Source organism: Heptranchias perlo, chromosome 28, assembly GCF_035084215.1.
Source record: "Heptranchias perlo isolate sHepPer1 chromosome 28, sHepPer1.hap1, whole genome shotgun sequence".
Lineage (NCBI taxonomy): Eukaryota > Metazoa > Chordata > Chondrichthyes > Hexanchiformes > Hexanchidae > Heptranchias > Heptranchias perlo.
The window spans coordinates 20,134,017-20,148,188 of NC_090352.1; the positions used below are offsets into that span (position 1 = coordinate 20,134,017).

Below are 14,172 nucleotides of genomic sequence, written 5' to 3' on the forward strand. Positions count from 1 at the left end.
CCAGGGTTGCTGCAGCGGTGATTAGGAAATTAATCTTTAATTCCTGGCCACTCCAGGACAATCTTGGAAGGACTTGGTAATCCTACATGAACAATGTGGCACAAGGCTTTGCAAAAGCTGTGATGTTACTGTTATACTTAGTTGGCTGTAACATATATATAAACATAAAATAAAGTGAATAAAGCTTCCAATGCAGAGCTCAGTAAGCACCCAGTACAGTACCATACTTGGAGCCCATCTGCAGAGACACCTTTGCTTCAGGAGATGGCAGATGCGAGTGGTTCTTGATTAGTTTGGAGTAAATGGAACAGGTTTGGATGTGGACTACAAATCCCAGTAGCCTCCGTTGCTGGTTTGCTTTTCCGGTTCCTGGCACTCGGAGTTTCGAGGCTGAAATTGATCAGGATTGAACTGGCACAGAGAACAGCAGTCAGCCCGGGCACTGTCGGTGGTGTGTGTGTGATTACAGAGAGCGGTAACCCGTCCAAAGATCAGTGACCTGACATGATACTGAACTGTTTTTGGGTTGTGTAAACACTGACACTTGTTTATTCCACAGACAGGTCGAGGACGAAGCTCCACGTCATTCTCCACGGGCTTCCACCTACCCGTGAGCTTCAGAAAACCCTTCTACTCACCTGGAGTCCTTAAAGTCCAGTGCTAGAAATGGCCAGTTCAGAGGTAAGATGTTTCCCTCAACTTTTTAATTCAAGAGGCAAGCCTTCAGTTCTATATTTTAGATGGGGGGTGGTATTGTCCAGTATTTCTTCCTCTTGTGAATTTCCCTTTGCCCTCTTTTACTTTTTTTCTCCTCCCAATTTCCTCCTCTCTTGGAGGTGCTGACTCAGGAGGGTACGGAGACTTGGGCACGAGCAGCCACTCTTCCGCTAGCTATTCATTCTTCACGTACAAGTGTAGACAGTGAATATTGGAAGGTCGTTTCACCATGGAAAGCATCACAATTGAGCAAGATCCTGCCCTCATTTTCATTGTTTACAGTATTACATTATTGCTCATAGTCACAGCAAGTGTAGCACACATGGGTTAACTCAGTAAAAACTCCTAGTTGAGTACATTACTTTCAGGGGACACTCACTTTCCTGCACTAAAAATGCTACAGAACTAGAGGATAATGGATGAAAATCTGTATTTCACAAGAGAAGAGAGATGCTCTAGTTTCTGTTCTGTCAGTTTTACTCTTGGCATCGATTTCCTTATTCTCAGCTCTTCCTCTCAGTTCTCCCATCAGTGTTGGCATCTTTGGCTTATGCCAGTTTGTGTTGTCTTTTATGCCAGTGGCATCTTTATACTCCTTAACCTCCCCTGCTTTGCCCTAGTTCTTTCTGACCTGGGGTTTAAAAAAATAATTCTAAATGATTGCAGATGCCATTATTGTACTCAATTCTTCCGTGTTCAGTGTTTATTTCTTACCCTCTCCCATCTGTTCAAGGATGTGATTTTGTCATATAATTAAGCAATTGAGGAGACTCTGTTGGGTATTGTTGGCTGTTCTACTGTGTTGCAATGCACGTTATTTTTCATAGGTTGACCAAGAAGTTGCATGTGTTGATGAGCTGGACCAACCTGCCAGTCTAACAAGGGACGTGGGGCCAGAAGAAAATTAAAGCATCATCAGTCTAACTTGTTACAAAATAATTTCAAGTATTTATTGATCATGTGCTGGTAGCATTGCTGGCCCTGATATACCCTGTGCATGTTATATATGTACAGCTCTGTTGGACTTAATTGCACCTCAACTTTAGTTTTTCATCGTATGATGTGCATTTAAGGGGAAGTGTTTTCTGTTGCACTATTGCATAACGCTGCATTTTACAAAGGAAGGTGCGTGCTTCCCTTGTTTCCTTGGAACTCCTGGTTAGAGGCAGCCTAACAGACTCTTTGTTTAAAATTCCCCTCATGACATTGTGAAATTTGCTCCCATGTCATGAATGGGAAATTCAAATTGCCAAACGATTGTCTGCATTTATGCTGTAACATGAATGGGAGTTATGCACAAAATGTCTGCTTTCAGGCTGACTCCTTGTGGCAGTTCAAAAGCATAAAACAAGGTTACTGAGAGAAACCAGAAGGTTTAGAGATTCAACTTTATAATTAGGATTTTGGAACAGTTCAGTAGTCCATGCTTTTAATATGTCACATTAATTAACTTACTGTTTATGCTTCAACTATGACTGAGTGGGTAAACTTATTTCTTGGGTGTGGTACTGCACTGTATAGACCAGGTAGGTCTAGGGTTTCATCTCCATTGCATGCAGAGTTAGCTGATCTCCCCTGGGGCAGCAGTAGGGGTACAAGAGTTGGCTTCAGTGCCACCAGACTAGGGACCGGAAAAAAAAACATCGGCAAAGGTTCCTGTTCCTGTCTGCTATCCAGTAACCCTTACTGGAGCAGTATGGACATGTGGTTATCAAGTGAGGACAGGATCAGCCTCAGCTGTGATGACCCTGCTATGGTTGAACAACCTCCCAACATTCTCAAATGAAGGCTGGTTATTTGGGCAAGGTACCAAAGTAATTGGGGTGCCTGTGGAACAGTAGCACGGCATGAGTCACCAACTCCGAGAGGAATAGAGAAAACTAAACTACATTCATGTTCCTCGCAAGTTAAGCATTGAATGTTTTGCAAGTGAAACTTTGTAATAAATATCCTCTAGGGTACGAAACTGTGGGGTGGAAGATTTGAAGGAAACCTAGATCCAATTATGGAGAAGTTTAATGCCTCCGTGTCTTATGAACAACGAATGTGGGCTGCAGATATTAAAGGAAGCAAGGCCTATGCCAAGGCTTTAGAGAAAGCAGGATTGGTAACAAAAACTGAAATGGATCAAATTCTAAATGGAATGGACAAGGTAAGAACCTTTGCAATGAACACCTTGCCCATCACCAATGCTCTTACCCATCTGAAATGTGAACCTGATACACTAATGTCTATGCATCACTGGCTTAACTATTGAGGTAATGAAGTCTTCAGTCCTTAGGTCAACTGTAGTCTGTACACCAATAAGTTACTGAGGAGCCTAATGCAAAATTAAAAAACCCCTAAGGATTGAGTTAAACATAATTCCATCTTTGAGTTCAGATTAAATTTGTAGGCCGATGTTTTCTGCTAGTGCCCGCAACAGCCCGTAGTTTTTTCCCTATTTATTTCAATGGACAGTAAAATCCTGGACTGGTGAGTACACAAGTGGAAAATCCCATCTATAATCTCTCCAAGCTCTGCTTTTTCAATTGAAATTCAAACGAGCTTCAAGTTACAAGAGTTGTCTCACTCCCTGATACCGTTCAATACTTTATGTCCTGGGACATAACCTCACCAAATCAGGTCCCACCAAGAGGGCTTTGTCCTTGAGCATTGCCATGGGAGATCAACTCATTTATGAATACTGAGGTCTGGTAATTCAAGTTTTTCCTCAGCTTTTTCCTGTTTCAGTCATACAGCCTGATTCAGTTGGCGCATTCTCTTCCTAGGTCTGATGAAAAATCTTGATATCTGGTTTCATTGAATTTGGGTCACTACTCCGAAATGAAGTGCTGATCATTCTTTTGTGCATTGATGTCAGTGTTTGCTTTTTTCATCCTTGAGGGTTCTGATTTACACGTGGCTACTGTGTTCGTTTTGATTCTAATCCTACTGTCATTTGGTGAATGTTCTTTTGTTCTTTTTGTGGTTTTGAATATTTTCTTAGCTATTCTTGGTGTACTGTGCATGTTGAGGTTACCCGCTGCTGTGAATTTTGGCCGACTAGTTAGGTGCTAGTCAAGTCATTATAAGGTGCAGAATCATAGAATCATACAGCACACAAGGAGGCCATTCAGCATATCATGCCTTTGCCAGCTCTTTGAAAGAGCTATCGAATTATTCCCACTCCCCTGCTCTTTCCCCATAGCCCTTATTTTTTCCTTTTCAAGTATTTATCCAATTCCCTTGTGAAAGTTACTATTGAATCTGCTTCCACCACCCTTTCAGGCAGTGCATTCCAGATCATAACAACTCGCTGCATAAAAGAAATTCTCCTCATCTCCCCTTTGATTCTTTTGCCAATTATCTTAAATCTTTGTCCTCTGGTTACCGACCCTCCTTATTTACTCCATCAAAACCCTTCATAATTTTGAACACCTCTATTAAATCTCCCCTTAGCCTTCTCTGCTCTAAGGAGAACAAACCCAGCTTCTGTGTTGTGCAAATTCGTTAAGCATACCCATTGCAGAACTAGAAGTACCTTGAAAACAAAACACTAATGTTTCTGAAAGCTGCTCTCCATATTTTTACTGGGGGAAGTGGGATTGTTTTTGGACATACTTCATGGGCTGTGAGATTCAATGCTAAAAGGTTTTGGCTCCAAACTTAGATTTATGAAGAATGGGCACACGGAACTTTCCAGATTAATGAAGGAGATGAGGACATTCATACAGCCCATGAACGAAGACTAAAGGTAAGGGTGGCCTCTAAATATATCTTTTTCAAAACTTAAGGTTCCTTTTGAAGAATAATACAGTAACTGGAAATAATCAGGAATATCCAGATATAGGTTTGGAAATGCAGTTTGAATTTATAACCCCGATTACTTCCACTGAGATCCAGATTCTATCTGCTCCAAGATCCATAGCAATTTGACATCATTGCATTAGTGACAGCCTTTTGTGAAATAACCAGATTAATAACTGGACTTGTGGTTTGATGCTAATCCATCTTATTTTTCAAAGCTCATGTATACACACCAAGGAATATGAGCAAATGGAAACATCAGACTCAGTCTCAATAACAAGCTATTGATATTTTAGTTGTACATAGGTCAACAAATCTGTCACCAAGTATAACAATCATTAATTATTTCTAAGAGTAGCTAATGGTGGTTAACATTGTGCACATTGACCCTGGGTTTTAGGTAGGGGATAAATCCTGACAAGCTTCACTTGCTCATCCTAATTTAGTTTTATGCTAAAGTCCCCAAGAAAACTTCTGTCGAGAATTGTTTCTAAATGCTGAATTTATTTTAAAGCTATTTTTACTTGTATAGAACCTTGGTTAGACCACACTTGGAGTATTGTGAACAGTTCTGGTCTCTGTATTATAAAAGGATATAGAGGCACTGGAGAAGGTGCAAAAAAGATTTACTAGAATGATACCAGAACTGAGAGGTTATACCTATCAGGAAAGATTGAGCAGGCTGGGGCTTTTTTCTCTAGAAAAGAGAAGACTGAGGGGCGACTTGATGGAGGTCTTTTAAGATTATGAAAGGGTTTGATAGGGTAGACGTGGAGAAGATGTTTCCACTTGCAGGGGAGACCAGAACTAGGGGCCGTAAATATAAGATAGTCACTAATAAATCCAACAGGGAATTCAGGAGAAACTTCTTTACTCAGAGAGAGGTTAGAATGTGGAGCTTGCTACCACAACTGGTTGTTGAGGTGACTAGCATAGATGCATTTAAGGGGAAGCTAGATAACCACATGAGGGAGAAAGGAATAGAAGGTTACGCTGATAGGGTTGTATGAAATAAGGAGGGAGGAGGCTCATGTGGAGCATAAACACCGGCATGGACCTGTTGGGCCGAATGGCCTGTTTCTGTGCTGTACATTCTATGTAATTACTGATTAGCAAAGTGGGAATGTGTTTTAAGTTATTATTTCATTTAATTTCTTGTGCTGTAAATGTATTTGAAATAAATATCTTAAAAGGTAAGTCTTGTGTGTAGCATGCACTTAACACTTTCCCATGAGACTTGGTTGATAACACCCTTATTATAAGACATTTCCTCTGCCTCATCATGAGCAACATCATGGGAGATCTGCTAGTGTGTATGTAAAGATAAAGATAGTATCAAACACACTGGCAGATCTCCAGTGCCATTATCTATCTGTGTGTGTTACTTCTCTGGGTATTCTAATAAGGACAATTTGTGCAATTCACTTTTTATTTCAGGAGCTGATTGGAGAAGCTGGAGGAAAATTACATGCTGGTCGAAGCAGGAATGATCAGGTAAATTGTATTCGCGTTAGAATGATAGAACCTTACAGCAGACAAGGAGGCCATTTGGCCCATCGTTCTTGTGCTGGCACTGTGGGCCAAATTGCTTCTGTAGCAGATCCCGAGATGTCCTAAAAAGCAGCATTTGTTTACTGTTTGCAAATATGGTTTTATGTAAGCCTGTGTATAGGGATCCTGCACAGTTTTTGGACAATTGCACTGCAAGCTGTACCTAACTATGAATACAATGAACATTTTTATAGATGGTAACTGATATGAGAATATGGCTGCGAGATGAAATCTCCGTTCTGATGGGCCACTTGCAGCAGCTGATTAAAACCATGGTTGAGAGGGCTGCCGTGTAAGTTCTTTATTCTGTGCTTCATTGTTTTTGAGAGAGTCTAAAGTCTCTTGTAATCAGTCTACAGATAATAGAGATTGGCTTTACATTATGTGGATGAAACTATGTAACATGAGTTGTGGAGAATCTTTATTGACGTCAGTGAAAAATACCGTATTTCAGTCATCCAAGTAAAAATTTGTGCTTTGCCTGTTGTGGTTCTGTCTGTGTGTGAAAGCTCCACCTGCAGTATCATGAGTCTCTCACTATGTACAACACTGGTGTAGCCAATTTAATCATTGCCACAATTTGCTTTTCATATTTGTCTTTTTAACTCCCCCCATCTCCTGTGCTGTTGGTGCTGACATGCTGGAGTACGGCTCTACAGGTATAGACAGCCCTCTGGTACCTCTCCCAAGTGACCATTCTTCAACCATGAGCTCAGACAGTGGCTGCCTGTAGACTGTTTGACCATGGAAAGGGATAACCATTGGGAAAGCATCACAGCCAAGCCCAATCCTGTCCTCACCACATGTCCACACATGTACTTTCCTGCAGGGTTTACTTTGGTGAGCAGAAGCAAAGATCATGACTCTTTTATCCCCCTTTCTTTCCCTGCTGCTTAAAGTTCAGGGGAAATGAAGACTGTTCCAGCACCTTTTTGCCACCAGTATCAGCTCACTAGTCGGTGAATGTCGGCAGGCTATTTTACCAGGGGACCATCAAAAGCAAGTGGAATCTTGCCATCACTCAGCAACTCCATGCGTGCACTTCCACCAGAGGTCATTCATAATGCTAAGCAGTGGGATCCCTGGCTGATCCGGCGCAGACTCGATGGGCCAAACGGCCTCCTTCCGTGCTGTAACCTGTCTATTATTCTATGATTTCTCCCCCAATCCAGGTTACTGAAGCCAATTGTGGAAGATTGCCCTGGCTAAGACCTAGGATTAAACCCAAGACCTTCCTGGTTGCTCTTAATATTTACTGCCTTAACAAGTTGAGCCATCGAACAAGCCATTATATTACTATTAAGGAACATTAGTAAGTTTAGGTCATGAATTACATGGAATTTACAGCATAGAAACAGGCCATTTGGCCCAACTGGTCAATGCCAGTGTTTATGCTCCACACGAGCCTCCTCCCACCCTACTTCATCTAATCCTATCTGCATATCCTTCTATTCCTTTCTCCCTCATGTACTTATCTAGCTGCCCCTTAAAGGCATCTATGCTATTCGCCACAACTACTCCTTGTGGTAGCAAGTTCCACATTCTAACCACTCTCTGGGTAAAGATGTTTCTCCTGAATTCTTTATTGAATTTATTAGTGACTATCTTATATTTATAACCCCGAGTTTTCAACTGCCCCACAAATGGAAACATCCTCTCTACGTCTACCCTATCAAACCCATTCATGATTTTAAAGACCTCTATTAGGTCATCCTTCAGCCTTATTTTTCCTGGAGAAAAGAGCCCCAGTAAAGACCATTCAACCCATCATGCCTATCCTTTGCTAAGTGTGAGCATAGTTATAACTCATGGACTCTGCTCAATTCAGTTCCTTTTAAAAGATGTCAATTATACCAGAATTAACTACTATTTCTGGTACTCTGTTTCACAAATGTGTGATTCTGCTCCTACATTTTTAAAATACTTTCTATTCTGCGTGTTAGTAACTAAGTAGCCTTTATCCTTTAGGGAGATTGACATCCTTTTTCCTGGATATACTCATATGCAGAGAGCTCAGCCGATTCGATGGAGTCACTGGATTCTGAGGTGATCACCATTTTAATTATTTTTGTTGATGTTAGATCTGAAAAATGGAGGACATGTTGTAATATTTATCAGGTCCATAGTTACATTTGCTAACATGGATAAACATACATATAATTTTACTACCACACATTGTGTGATGCGTTCGTGCTGCTAAATTGAATTTTCAAATGACTACTGTAATATCATGGATTCTGTTCAGAAGGTTTGCAAAGAAAATCTAGAGTTACACTAAAAGTTTTTAATTGACAGGTGAAAATCATAGTGATTTCAACCGTAAGACTTCAAAGGAAAACATTTAAGGATCATTAAAGTCAGGTTTTATTACCAATTTGAAAACTGGGATTTTTTGGGCTTTATTTTCTGTGTTACTGGGGGAAGTGAGAATGTTTTTGTACAGAAAGTTGTGGAGAATCTTTAATTACTTCAGTGAGGACTATATCAACAATCCAACTAAAAGTTTGTTCTTTGTCTGTTGTGGTTCTGATTGCCCATTGAAGCTCCGCCTGCAGTATCATGGATCTCTCACTGTGTACGGCACTGGTATATTTGCTTTTTATATTTGTCCTTTTAACCTTCAATCCCCCCACCTCCTGTTCTGTAGGTGCTGATCTTATACTGGAGTACGGCTCTACTGTTGTAGATAGCCCTCTGGTACCTCACTCAAGTGACCATCCTTCCACCGTGAGCCCAGACAGTGGCTGTCTGTAGGCTGTTTGACAATGGCTAAGGATTACCATTGGGAAAGCATCAATGCCAAGCCCAATCCTGTCCTCACCACATGTCCACGTACATGTACTTTCCTGCAGGGGTTCCTTTAGTGAGCAGAAGCAAGGATCGTCACTACTTTTTCCCCCATTCCTTCCCTGCTGCCAAAAGTTCAGGGAATACAATGATCTTTCCAGCACCCTATTGCCACCAGTATCAGCTCACTAGTCAGTGAGTCTTGGCAGGTTATTTTACTTGGAGCCATCAAAGCCACGTCCAATCTTACCTTCTCTCAGCAACTACATCCTTGCACTTCCACCAGAGGTCCTTGATAATGATAAGCAGTGGGATTCATGTCTGATTCCCCCCCCCCCCCCACCCCGATCCAGGCTCCCTGCCCAGAGGCCAATTGTAGCACCCTGCCCCCAGCAAAGACCTAGGATTAAACCTGAGACCTTTCTGGTTTCTGTTTCTTAATACTCACTGTGTTAACAAGCTGTGCCATTGAACAAACCATTGTATTAATATTAATGAACTTAGGTAATCTTAGATCAGCCCATCATGCCTGTCCCTTCCACAGTCTGTGAATGACTACCTCACTCATGGGGGAGAACTTTAACCTCCAAGAACGGGTAGGTTGGGGCGGGTGGGAGATTAAAATAACAGCTTTTTGGAGCAGAATCGCATCCTAGTTATAACTCACCCACTTCTGGGTTTAACCCAGGCAGGTTTGTCAGCGTGTGCAGACATTAGGAAGTGCCGTCCCCACTTAAAGCCAGCGGGCCGATACTTAAAGGGGCAATGTAACTTATTGAAATACTTGACGTACTCAATATTTTGTGTATTGGAAAATTAAAATGAATTTAACCTTACCTGTTCAGGTTTCCCATTGCTTCTGATTCACGTTAGGTGAAAGCAGGTGGGAAGGGCCGGATCCATGAGGTGAGTGCCTTAACTGCACTGCTTGTGGGCCCAGAGGAGCAGGAGTGCTTCATCCAGGCTCAACAAGCTCAGCTGACCAGCAGGACTCCGGCGATCGGCCAAAACCACCTCCCCCCCCCAAATCCGATGCTGGACCTCCACATACCTCATACCTCCGACTTTTCATCCGACCTCCAGTGACCTCCAATCTCCAAGTCCCCGCCCACCCGACGTCCTTCCCAGCCTACCGAATGTCCTCCCCGGCCCATGATCACTCCCTCCCTCCGAACCCCGGCTGTGGCCTGCTACCGCAAGCCTTCCTGCCATTCAGTGCGATGCCTTCTACAGGGAATCTGCGACCTGTGTGAACAGGGCAAGCAACTGCGTGTCTCCTTAACCAATCAAATTGAAGAATCGTTAATGAGCAGCGCAGAGACTGAACCAGGAAGTGTAAGTTAGAATAGTGAATTCAATGTCAAATCAGGTACAGAAAGCGAAATAAAGAGGGGGAAAGAAAGATTGGATTAAGAGACGGAGATAAAAGAGACAGAAAGAAAAAGTAAGAACTTTTTTTAATTTCAATTATTTTTTTTAAATGTCTAACAATCATTAAAAGCTGAAGGAATGAGACTCCACACTTGTAAAAGTTAATTTTCAGTGCCAGTGAGGTTGTTTAGCAGTAATTAAAACTGACCATGCTGTTAAAAGGGTGCTTACACTGGAATGGACAAGCCCTAACTTTTTCTGGCGAGTTTAGTCCCAATCTATGACATCAGTACATGAACTTCACGCCATTTAATACATTTGAACGGGGAGCCAGACAGCAAGGTGCCATTTACGCACAGCTTTAGGAGGAGCAGGGTATCTTGGGCAGAAACTTCCCGATTTACGTGTTTAACTGCGCATGTGCATTAGCCTCACCGTTAGTTTTAAAGCAAAATCTTACCCGTTACATCACTATAACTTCTTTTAATTGGACATAGGAATGCAGTCTTTCTCATAAAAGCCTCAAAAAGATTAGCTCCAGTTTTTGGAAAATCACTAATGTGAATGAACCATGGTGTTGACTGTACTGCTGTATTTTGTTCAAAGAATATAAATATTCTGTATTATAGCCACGCTGTTGCCTTGTCTCGTGATGCTGAGAGACTGGATGAAATTAAGAGAAGAATCAATGTCCTGCCATTGGGAAGGTGCTACATTTTTTTTCTTGTATGCAGTTCCTTTTAGAGGGTGGTAATGAATAGTAGTATTAGTTTGTGTTAAATCTGATTTATTTTGTCACGTTAAGTTGTAAAATAGCTATTTCTCTTGGACTAAATAGACTGTAATGACTAGATATCCTAATGATTTGTTGAGGCCAGTTGTGGCAGCCCACACCTCCTTAATAATAATCCCTTCTTCCCCCAGCCCTCCATATTGGAGATGCTAAGGTTAAAACCATCATAGTCCTCCAGCATTTTTAGTTAGCTTTCGGTTCCATCGTGCAGCCCTTTACAGACCCAACTGCGGTATTCTGTATAATGTGGTGCTGTGTATTGGGTTCTTAAAACCTATATATTTGCTTTTAAACACAAGGCACCTTTATTCCACTGAACTGACAGAGCACCACTCACCGGCTGCAGACATATGGCAGCCTTACCATGAATTGAATGCTTCAACTGTTATACCAGTGGAATACCAAGAGAAAAGTGCACTCATATAGCGAGGAAAGTCATCTCTCATATTTTTGTATTAATAATTTTTGTAGTAAAAGCATCTTAGTTGTTTGTGTGGTAATTTAATGTACTGGTTCTGCTCACTAGCAAACCAGAAAATGTTTGTACTTAAATACTAACTGCATCAATTAGAAATGTACCACAATCTGTTCATTTAGAATTAATATTTTAATTTTCTAGTGGTGCTATTGCTGGAAATCCTTTTAAGATTGACAGAGAATTCCTTTGCACAGGTAAAAAAAAAATGTAATTGAAAAAAATGCTCTTAAGTTTTTATAATTGGTTAGGACTGTGCTGATTAGTTACTGGCTAATTGAGTAACTTTAAAAGACTAATTCCTTTATTTGGTTTCCGGTCATTTTTTTTTGCTTTCATGAAAGTTGTTGACATTCCTAAATTGAGTATAATGGGGCCTAAATATTTCTGAATGTTCTGTATTAACAATATAATTTCACAATAACTCTGGATTGGAAGATGATTTGAGTGCTGTCAGCTGTAGGTTGCCTAAGATGGTTAGGGAATGGGGAGAAAAATGGAGGAGATCATAATGACAATTGTTGTATTTTCTTTAAGCCAAATGACTTCATCTAAAATCCCCAGAGTTTAAATTGCTTAAAACGGGAGCTCCAACAAGTTTGTTTTTGTCCATCGAGAATTAAACTACATTACACTGACTGCTGAACTGCTCTATTGACTTTCAGAGCTGCAGTTTGAAGCCATTAGTTTGAACAGCATGGATGCAACCGGTGGACGAGACTTTCTTGGTCAGTACAATTCGTTTCACTAAACCATCTGTAGATAATTATATAGAGAGTAAACACACTTTTTTCAAATACCTGACCCACCAGCCTAAAGGAATTTGTGTAGATTCTGCTGTATTGAGGTATTCTCTATGTCTATATGTACCTCTTGTGTTGCTCATGAATAATATCTTAAATCAGCTGAAACTGGAATAAATGATCCTGCACTTGACTTGCTACTTGACATTTCTGCCTAAGAATGGGATTGGATCAAAGGGATTTTGCCTGAGAGCAAGGTCGATATGGGAGGGTCCTGCCTGAGAGTAGGGTCAGATCAGTGGGATTCTGTCTAGAACGGGGATTCTACCTAGAAAAGAGGTGAGACAATAGCTGGACACCCAGCAGTGGTGGGAGAAAGGATGGGGCAGGTACTGCATGTTGCTTTAGAGTGGTGTTCATAGCTTTTGAGTTGTTGAATATGGGCAATTATCATGGTTTGCCAAATCTGCCCAACAGTTTAAACATGGCGGGTTAGACACAAGAGGAACAGATCGTTTTGTGTAACCACTTTTCTATGGGATTAGCAGGATTGCAATAACAAAGAAAGCATTAAGGGAAGCATTTAGAACAAGTAACTGAGATTAAGAGTGCATTTCAAAGATTCAGTTATAAAAGAAGCATTAAGAGAATCGACTGTTAGAGAAATTGAATACGAGGATATTATTTGTATAAATGCTGATAATTCAAAGAACAAGAGAGGTATGTGAGGATTGTTGATTGTGTTTTTGGACAGGAAGGGAAATATACCGTCTTGTGTAAAATACAAGGATATTGATGTGCTGAAACCAAGCAACATTATGAGGAGTGAAATTGTTGAAAAATAACAAGAGGAAGAAACATGTCATGGATATTCATGTCGTGGGGGAAGTGAAGATTGATGGACAGTTGTTGTAGGAGGAAGTAGAAAGAAGTGGGGGGAGTCATACAACTGAGAGAGGATCTTATAGAGATAAGTTGGTGAACCATGTAGAAAGGACATAGATGCAAAACAGTACTTCAAACTAAACCGTAGAACAAGTAAACATAGGTTCAAGCTAACAAAAGGCAAGTTTAGCCTTTGAGGTAAGGACGTTCTTTGCACAAATGATCAATAAATGAAATGAGCTTCTGGGTAGGATAGTGGAGGCAGAAATCCTAGAATTATTTCAGAAGTAGTTGGATGGTGGGACTGTAGGGTCTTTACTGCATGCATGACCTAAGATGGTTAAATGACCTCACACACCTCTTTTTCCTTGAATTATCAGCAATTATCTTGTGACCTGTCATGAAACCTTGCTTATTTGCACATTCTGCGGTAAGTCAAAAACAGAAAATGCTGGAAACACTCTGCAGGTCAGGTAGCATCTGTGGCGAGAGCGTTCTCTCTCCACGGATGCTGCCTGACCTGCTGTTGAGGTTTCAGATTTTCAGCTGCTGCAGTATTTTGCTTTTGTTCTGCTGTAAGTCAACGTTTTGTATATTTGCTTTCTCTTTTGGTAAAGTAGGAGCTGAAGGAACTCTGCAAGGTCTCAGAAACTAAATGAACTGCAGTTCTAAGATAAATGTCCATGGGTATATTTTATTTGTACTAAGAAACACCACAATTGTTTCCATTTTTCTTTGGTTTATTAAAGCTGAGATTCTGTTCTGGTGCTCCCTGTGTCTGATTCACCTGAGTAAGGTATCTGAGGATCTAATAATTTACAACACCAAGGAATTTGGATTTATAACCCTGTCTGATGCCTACAGGTAATTCCATAATCAGTAATTTAGTCATTCTTTCTATTGGAGTTGGTGGCCAAAGAACAATATATTATTTGTTTGGGTTAGGGATACATTTTATCTGGAATTAAATGTGTAACTTTTCCAGGAGGTGCAGTTGGCAGTTAAAAATTAGAACAGGTTTTATATGAAGAGGCATGAGCAATCTGCAACCTGAAATACAT

At 40.9% G+C, this 14,172-nt stretch overlaps 1 protein-coding gene across 3 annotated transcripts in view; it reads left to right on the forward strand.

The window, feature by feature from the left end:
* Positions 1-373: 373 nt before the first annotated feature.
* LOC137344901 (argininosuccinate lyase-like) overlaps positions 374-14,172 on the forward strand; it is a 29,805-nt gene continuing 16,006 nt past the window's right edge. The window contains exons 1-11 of one of the 3 annotated variants that reach the window (XM_068008160.1): positions 374-475; positions 560-681; positions 2,675-2,869; positions 4,370-4,453; positions 5,944-6,000; positions 6,252-6,349; positions 8,026-8,103; positions 10,845-10,922; positions 11,628-11,680; positions 12,149-12,211; positions 13,861-13,975. In XM_068008160.1, the coding sequence (XP_067864261.1) occupies positions 667-681; positions 2,675-2,869; positions 4,370-4,453; positions 5,944-6,000; positions 6,252-6,349; positions 8,026-8,103; positions 10,845-10,922; positions 11,628-11,680; positions 12,149-12,211; positions 13,861-13,975 (836 nt within the window). In that variant the 5' untranslated portion in view covers positions 374-475; positions 560-666. The remainder of the gene's footprint in view (positions 476-559; positions 682-2,674; positions 2,870-4,369; positions 4,454-5,943; positions 6,001-6,251; positions 6,350-8,025; positions 8,104-10,844; positions 10,923-11,627; positions 11,681-12,148; positions 12,212-13,860; positions 13,976-14,172) is intronic. The other 2 variants (XM_068008161.1, XM_068008162.1) reach the window with 2 other exon arrangements.